Genomic DNA, 8,454 nt, shown 5'->3' with positions numbered 1-8,454 from the left:
AGAGAGAGAGAGAGAGAGAGAGAGAGAAGGAGAGATATAGAGGGAGACAAAAAAATATAGCCTTGGTCAAGTATTCATTCATGAAAAAAACTCAAAATATAAAATACATTCTGATTATGGTATATGAAAAATTCACTCACCAATCTACTTGATGTTGAGGATGATTTTTTCGAAATATATGGTTCATTGAGGTTTGGGGCAACAAAGATGTTTTAGGTGGTTGCTGATATCATCATTAATAGTTAATTTTTGGTCAATGTGTGAGCGAATGTTTGGTCAATGTCAATATCAATGTTAGTGACTCCTCAACGTCAACACCTCCACCCACCATTAATTTTAATTAGACGTGTTGCCCCTCCTCTCCTCCAAATGAAAACATTCTGCCATGATTATATTACTAGTGCTCTTCATCACCAGACCGAGAGACCTAAAATAAGCATATAATAAGTCTTGAGAGTGCATCCTTCAAAGTAACTCCAAACTTCATTCGAATAAGATACCCTAACCTAAACAGATTCTATCACATATAATATTAATCTCAAAACTAAAGTTGTCATCAAATGGTCCCTGTTTGAACTTTCCCTCAAAAGAGTGGTCACCAAGTGTTGCTCGCATTTTACATTACATAGCTGAATCCCCTTCTGAATTTGACATTTATTCTTCTCAAGAGCCTCAGCAGTGGTCCAACCCCCTTAGAAAAACCTACCCCACTGCATTTGACCCATCAGAGGAAATATATTAATAAAATTATAAAAACCTCCATTGACTCTTCAGCCTTGTCATTACTCACAAGCCCCTTTCAGCTAATTATTTGTGAGCTAAAATAGCCAATGGTCAAACTGTGGCTTTCTTTTCTCAAGAAAAAAGAAAGGGAAATAAAACAGATGTTTTAATAAGAAGTTACTATTTTGCTCCAGTTTTCCTGATGGGGCTTTTCAAGAAAATATGAAATAAATATGGAAATAACTGACCGGAGTCTGCCGGTCGACTCCAACTCTATCACCGGCGTTTTCCGGTGGATATCATCTTTCTTTTTCCTGTAGCTTCAGGTATGTCTATACAGTCGCGATGTTTGCTCTGATTCTGCGGTCGGAACGTTTGAAATCTGGACGACGGAGGCGTTTTCTTGATTGCATTGTTTCCTTGATCTCGTATAGTCTTTTTGACGAAGAAAATCGCCAAAGTTGTTGCTCCGAGTTGTTCAAGTTGATGCTCTGGTGGTTCATCGGTTTATCCGAGCTCTTTGATCGAACTGACGTTTCTGAGATTGCAATCCTTAATTTGATTGCATAGAACCCTAGAATTCTTACCGCGAACTGTGTCATTTGCCCGATTTTCCTGCAAGTCTGGCATTTGGTGATTTGAAGTTTGATTTGGGGGACTGAAGTTGTTGTGTCTTGCCCGAGGTTCGATCAATGAACGTGGGAGAATCTGACGTGGGGTCGGTTCTAGGCCCCGCAGAGAACAAAGCCAGATCGGTGTCCAGCTCAAGAAAGCCAGCATTGAAGACTCTGAGGAAGGTGGAGAAGGCCTCTGCGATCTTGCATTCTAGCTTATCACTTAGCGCTTCTTTTTCTTCGGATTGTTCTACGGATTCCTTCCGTAGCCGGGCTTCCACGGGCAGGATCGGTTCTTTGGGCGTGACGAGGCAGCGGAAGCTGGTTCAGCCAAGTAAGGAACAATGTTCATTGAAAGGATCAATTCATGGGGTCGTAGATGCCTCTCAAAGAGAATATTCCCTCAAGAAGACGTGCTCTTGGGTAACTCCGAACATCGGTACGCATTGCGTTTAATTTTTCGTTTTCTTTGTTTGCTTTCTTTTGATTGATTGCTTGGTATTTTCTCTTCTTATCTCTTCGCGTATAAACTTGAATTAATAAACTGCGCATGTTAATGGGAAGATTAATCAGTTTTCTTGCTCGATCGTTTCATTCTTGTAAGAGTGTACTCTGTCGGATGGCTGCCTCTATTCGAATCCATGAAAATAATATTTTCGAGGAATTCTCCGTCAAAATACGACGTCATGCAAGTTTTTTTTAAGCTGTAATTGTGTGCCCTTTGTTTTTGGCTTGTTGTTTTCAGTGAATGAAACGGCGATTAGTCTTCATTAATTCCTTTAATCTTGCTGCAGGATGTCCTTTTCAATCTCGTAAGTCGATTATTCTGCGTATTTGCCTTTCGTAGCTCGTTTTAAAGCAATAAGACGGTCTTCATAAAAAAATGCAAATAGCTCACACCTTCTTCAATATACGCAATTTAGGAAACATTTTATGGATTTAAGGTAGCATAGGTTCATTGATTTCGAAGCTACACTTTGTGAACTGGTTTGAAGAGGAACAGACGGTAGATGGAAAAATCAACTGTATTCCCTTTGGAAAAGATGACACTGTGAGACTATTAAACTGTAGATGATGAAGGAGATTTCAAGAGAGACTAGAAATCTATAGGCACTGACATTCTCTTCTTCGAATGGGTCTGGATCAGTCTCCAAAGTCCTAATAATTTTCACTTAAAAGTTTTGACCATACCTTAATCACTACACCTCATTTAGATTTGTACGCACTATTTTCCCAACCTTCAAAGGTCTGTATTTGAAGATCATCCCATCATCGTCAACTGAACCTAAAATTATACAGATCCTCTATACGCTGCCTTCCGCGATGAGGAATGGGGAGTTCCTGTCCACGACGACAAGTATCAATCTCACCTCAGCAATCCTCAGTTCAATCCCGATTTTAGTTCAGGATGCGGACGAGACGATTTTTTCATCTGGGGACGAAAAAATCGTCCCGCATGAGGATACAGACGAATTTCGGGACAAAAATTCATCCCGGGGACCAACGGGCGGGACAGTTTTTGTCCCGTGGAACAAAAAAAACCGTCCGTCTGGAGGTCTCGGACGATGGACAGACGGATGTGGACGAAAAACCGCTGGATTCACATCCAACGGTTGAGATCTCGCCACGTGACCTCGCTATGACAATCTGCATCAAGGTCCCTGTATTTTTTCGCGCGTACAAACTGACGCCGCTCAGAATTAATTGTACATATGTCCATTTGCATTCTCTCTCCTCCATAATTTCCCTTAAAAAACAGAAAAATCTATGTTAATATATTAATAATATAAAATGGGTTTTTTAGTTCAGGACGAAAATTCATCCCCAGAGGACTGGACGGGACGAAAAACCGTCCCGGTATGATTGGACGGGAGGGTCTTCTATTGTTGGATAAAAAACCGTCCTATCCTTCGTCCCTGAACTTACTCTGGACGTCGGACGGGACGAAATTCGTCCCGTCCCATCCATTGTCCACGTCCTGGACGATCCGGAACTATAATCCCAATTACTCCAAAAAAATTAGTTACAAATGAGACATTGCAGGAAGCTGTTTGAGCTGCTTGTACTTTCCAGTGCCCTGGGCGAGCTAACATGGCCACAAATCCTCAACAAGAGGCACATTTTCAGGTGATCCTCCATCCTCTCCACCATATATTAATGATGAAGTTAGCATGCTCTGAAATTGACCATTGACCATTTGCAGAGAAGTCTTCGCGGACTTTGACCTGGTTGCAGTCTCCATGATGAACAAGAAGAGGATCACAGTAAGCCCAGCAAGTGGCCTGCTCTCCGAGCCCAAGCTCCGTGCCGCCGTCGAGAACGCCCCCCAAATCATCAAGGCCCAGAACCCAAAAGATCATTTTTTTTCATCTGGGTTGGCCAATTAAGCTTCTTTTTTTTCATTTTTTTCGCAGATTGCTGAGGAGTTCGGATCATTTGACAGATACTGCTGGTTGTTCGTGGACAATGGGCAGGTTGTGGGCCGATTTTGCTACCCCAGGCAAGTCCCCCTGAAGACGCCTAAATCAGAGATTATAAGCAGAGACATGGTCAGGAGGGGCCTCCGATGTGTTGGCCCCACTGTAGTCTACTCCTTCATGCAAGCTGCCGGCATCGTCAACGACCACCTCGTCGCCTGCCACCGGTTCGCCGCTTGCTGTAGATTCACTGCAAAGCTCCAAAACTAAGATCTAATCCACAGGTTTTTCTTGGTACTTACTGTACAAGCGCACCATGTTAAAGAAAAAGCTCAGGTTTGGCTCAAGAGAGTATGATACATGGGAGGAAATTGAAGTACAGCAAAATTCAGAAGGCAAGTGTTTTATGTCTCAAGAGTTATGGATGGAGACGGAGGCGAGGTTCTCGTCAAAGGTCGGCCGCTGCATGTTGTCAGATTCTGTCGCCGCTGCCATTGCTGCTGACTCCTCCTCAGGCACGGCGTGACCATCCTCGTCGCCGGGGCTGAGCCCCATACTAAGAAGGGTTTGTGCCGATTCCAGAGTCTGGTCGCCGCCATGTTCTATGTCAGGCTGAGGCTCCAATTTAGCCGCCGGGTTGGGAGTAGCGGCGGCGGCGGCGGCAGCCGCAGCAGCTGCGATGAGTAGGACCGGGGTGTCGCCATCGTTCTTTGGCGGCGGCTGGATGTGGTTGTGCTCCGCTTCATATGTAATTATGAGGGTCATCGGATCAGCTGAGTCTTTCTCTACATGCTTCCGAACCGGGCACCCAATATGGGTGCACCTGTAATAGCTCCTGTTTACGGATCACATGACATTAGGGGTTTTTTGTAATGAAACTGAAATTTTGTTTACTGTATGCTTCTGATGAAAAAATTAAATAACAGACAAATGAAACGGAAATAAAACGTGGGAAATATTTTTTCTTCTCCAATTTGGTTGCCCGATATGTGAAATAAAGAGGACTACGTTGGTCAAGTTGTTCCGAATCGAATTAAAAACAGAAGCACAAAAAAATACAACAGAAGTAGAACAGGAAAAATGGTCACCGCGACACTCAATTCAGCAACATGTCGGCGAAAAACAATGATTAAACAAAAGCTAGGCGAAACGAATGGATGAGACAGAGAACTCCAAATGAAGCTCGAAAATCATTAACCAAATGATAGTCTACATATAATTTGCTGGCATCCGCAGCAGTTGGTGTCAGAGCGATGAATAAACGAAATAACAATTAGATAAGTACTTAAATTTTAATCCGTTCAGATAGTCGATCAATGGGCCCAAAAGAACATTTTATCGTCAGACAAGCATTAAAGTTCTTCACACTAGCATTAAACCCACGAGTATTTTCCATTCGCCTTAAAAGGGAATAGATGAAATTTAAAAATAATGCAGAGTCCACCATTTGGGCAGTTTATTTGCAAGTGATTAGAGTACGTTGACATAAAAGAATGATCGCGAAGAGTATTCAAAAGCAAAACCCGTTACCTAGGATTAGGGTTCCCTTTCACGAATTTTTGTCCATATTTGCGCCATCTGTACCCATCAGTTACAATACCTCCATCCGACATCTTTTGCACGATGACTCTTTGCTCCTTGACAATCTTGGGAGAAGGGGCTGGACTAGAAAATGCGCCTTCCTTAATCCTACAGAGGAAAATAAGAAAATACATCATCCCATTCAAACCAGGATTCATAAGACTGAACAGAAAACGATTAAATTTTCTCTACACTAACCTTCGCTTGGGAGTTGGTTCGTTAGCATTGCCTTCTTCAATTTTTATAGAGGCATCACTTTCACGCTCGCTTGGGAGCGCTAGCTGGCGCTCTGACGTGCTCGGGCTCGAGTTTTCCAATGCCTTGGACGGTGAGGTTTCTGAGTCTTTCACATCCTCGCTGGCAGGTGTCATTATAACCTCATTATCGCCAAAAGAAGCATCGGAAGAAGGCTTTCTTTCCTTCGACTGTTTGATTTTCTGAGACGAATTCCTATCACTTGAACGTCTCGGGGACATCTTTGAGGCATTTTCCAAGGACCCATTTGAATCCATTAACGCTAGCTTTAATTGATCACCCTCTTCAGAGAAATTTGTGACGGGGCCTTTCTCCTTTTGACTCTTGGGCTTTGGAGGTGGATCATGACTGTGGTCGCCTCTGTAGATTATTTCTACCACATGGCCGCCATGGCAGCGTTCGACCTTCTTCTTGGCAAAACAGTTGGCGTGGGTGCACTTGTAATAACTCCGAGAATTTTCCCCACTTTTTACTTGTTTCTGGCCATATTTTCTCCAGTTGAAGCCGTCAGTGGAGGGAGTCTTGGAAGTGGCAATATCATTCTGCAATTTCTGGTCAGCAGGTGACCCTTCAACAACGGTTGAAACGCCATTCTCTTGAGAAGCAGTAGGTGGAACCTGCTGTAATGGGACAGGGGTTGCGGTGGATATTAGAGATGTAGTAGTGTAAGCTGTCTGCAGTTGCATCTGCGCGTGAGCTGTGACCGTTGCCAATACTGCTTGATGTGTCATCGCAAACTGACCCTGAAGCAGCAATATTCCATCAGCTATAAGATAAATACCCATTGATAAATGCCGAGCGGTTCTTAAACTCCATACCGTTTTCAGATAATTATTACCGAAATGGGGAACTGGGTAGAAGATACATTAACAAGGCGTAAAGCAATATCAAAGAGGGAAAAAATGGCGTATCGAGGCAGAATCCAAGGGTGGATTTCTCGGAGTTGAAATGCCAAGGTTGGTGATACGAAAATCTCCAAAGTTCTGGAGAGAACTAGAGGGGAAAACCCATGCATAACATTTTCGAAAAAGACAGTACAAACTAAATATCTGAATGGATAATATTTCGAAACCTAACGCAATATTTCAAGGGTTAAGAAACATGCAACAAGTTTCTCCTCTAATGGAAAATACAAAGAAATCTGGTCAAATTTTCTTCTCGAAAGTCAAATAGTTAACGCCCTTGTCCATAGTTCGAGCGTGGAACTTGGGCGGAGGAGCAAGAAATAAAAAGACATGCACGACGGCACCAACTCTAGCCGCAAAGTGGGGAATCCAAGGAAAAAAAAACACTGGAGAGGAAAAACAAAGAAATTCCATCTCATTCCGCAGAGAAAACGCTATTAAACTCATCGGCAGGAATCTACCATCCCCAGATTTGATATTAATAGTCGAACATAAAGGAGGAAAATGGGAAAGAACCAACCGCGAAGCCAGGCGATTCGAGCAACGACGCGGGGGCAATAATACACGGCACGGCGACAAGGGGGAGCCGCATACCCTCCAAGGGCAGAGCCAGAATCTGCGCGGAACGCGAATTCCCAACCGGCGACGCCATGGCGCCGGCCAAGAGCTGCGAGAACGAGCGGCAATCGATGAAGGCGTGGCTACCATCCGACGCAAACCCCGAATTCGGCGCGAAGGGAATGGGGATGGCTAGGGTTTCGAAAGCCGAGGTTTTGACCGGAGCCCCTTTCGACCCAGGATCGGGAGAGGCGCCATTGACGGCGCCCGAAGCGTCTTCGAGGTTCTTCCTCGGGGGCGACGTTGTCTTGGCAGGCGAAGGCTGCTTCTCATCCAACCCTCCATTATCGCGCTTCTGCTCCGAATCCCCCAAGCTCGGGTCTTCCGCCATGGAAACGAAAACCTAGAAGAAGAACTCCGGCAATCTTCGATCGCCAAAACCTCGATCGAAGCTTCAGAGGAGGAGAAGAGAGGGAGGGGGTTTGAGCGGGGGGGTTCTTGCTCGGAGGAGCAGAGACGACGGCGGAGGTCACACAGTCCAGGCGAGAAGTGCGACGAATTGAAGAAGAAGTCTCAGATGCGGCTCTTTTGACCAGATTTGACCGGGGGACTTGACGGCGTCAGACGTTCCGTCTGCGTAACCGCCTCGGATCCGGTCCACGTTGAGAACGGCCGTCCGTGGGGCCCGCTCGGTCGCCGGTCCACGTGGCGTTTGGATTGACGGAATTCCGAGTTTGGGCCTGGAAACGGAAGTCCGGGCGGGAAAAGACGGCCCAAGTCGTACGTCTGCCCGCGACACGTGCCGGGGGCGGACACGTGTCATGTCCTGTCAAATCCGTTACGCACGAGGCTTGGATGAGGCGCTCTGCCACGTGGCATAAGCGCCTTCAATTTTAAACGGTCCTGGGCTGGATTTCGTATTTGGGCCGAGGATGAAGACTATTCCCGGCCCAATATAAACCGCACCGCACACGCCTCTGTGCGGTATAAATAAATAAACATTGATGATCCTCCTATGTATTATTTTCCTTTTCGGATTTTTCTTCCTTATCTTACTCTTTTCTTCCCCTCTTTTCTCCCTCTTTTATACTTCCTAAGATTACTCTTTTCTTCCCCCACTTTTTCCCTCTTATATTCTTCCTTATCCTCCTCTTCTTTATAAGTATTCAAAAATATAAAAAATCTTCCCCATCATGTCCAAAACTAGGGTTTAATGGTCCCAATCCGGTCCCAGTCTAAAACCTTACATACATTTAATTCCTGTTTGATCCCAGTCAGCTCGCGTTGACTAGTAGATATTAAAGTCAAAATTGAAAATTCATGTTGACAGTTATTGTAGACTATGAACATAACCATATTTAGTGCCGCTGGTAATGAGTGTCCTTTTGTCTCACCTCCCTT

The 8,454-nt window shown here is 44.7% G+C and overlaps 2 protein-coding genes across 4 annotated transcripts; one reads left to right on the top strand and one right to left on the bottom strand.

Annotated features, from left to right (window-relative positions):
* The first annotated feature begins 1,047 nt into the window (after positions 1-1,047).
* On the top strand, positions 1,048-4,101 carry LOC144712745 (DNA glycosylase superfamily protein). Of its 3 annotated transcripts, XM_078587042.1 has the most exons (6): positions 1,048-1,776; positions 2,132-2,149; positions 2,637-2,694; positions 3,381-3,464; positions 3,541-3,711; positions 3,812-4,101. In XM_078587042.1, the coding sequence occupies exons 1-6, from the start codon at positions 1,416-1,418 to the stop codon at positions 3,849-3,851; spliced, it is 732 nt and encodes a 243-aa protein (XP_078443168.1). In that variant the 5' UTR covers positions 1,048-1,415; the 3' UTR covers positions 3,852-4,101. The 3 variants fall into 3 exon arrangements, with proteins under 3 accessions (XP_078443168.1, XP_078443170.1, XP_078443169.1); XM_078587044.1 differs by lacking the exon at positions 2,132-2,149 and having other exon boundaries at positions 1,050-1,776; positions 3,411-3,464; XM_078587043.1 differs by lacking the exon at positions 2,132-2,149 and having other exon boundaries at positions 1,052-1,776.
* WRKY32 (WRKY DNA-binding protein 32) lies at positions 4,074-7,826 on the bottom strand. Its single transcript, XM_078587041.1, has 4 exons — positions 7,016-7,826; positions 5,534-6,333; positions 5,285-5,443; positions 4,074-4,589 (listed from the first exon to the last, which is right to left on the bottom strand). Exons 1-4 carry the CDS (start codon positions 7,442-7,444, stop codon positions 4,166-4,168), a joined length of 1,812 nt encoding a protein of 603 aa, XP_078443167.1. The 5' UTR covers positions 7,445-7,826; the 3' UTR covers positions 4,074-4,165.
* Between the last annotated feature and the right edge of the window lie 628 nt (positions 7,827-8,454).

This window comes from Wolffia australiana, chromosome 15 (assembly GCF_029677425.1).
Source record: "Wolffia australiana isolate 7733 chromosome 15, ASM2967742v1".
Lineage (NCBI taxonomy): Eukaryota > Viridiplantae > Streptophyta > Magnoliopsida > Alismatales > Araceae > Wolffia > Wolffia australiana.
Note: the sequence above shows the minus strand (reverse complement) of the source record. Positions and strands in the feature narration are given on the sequence as shown.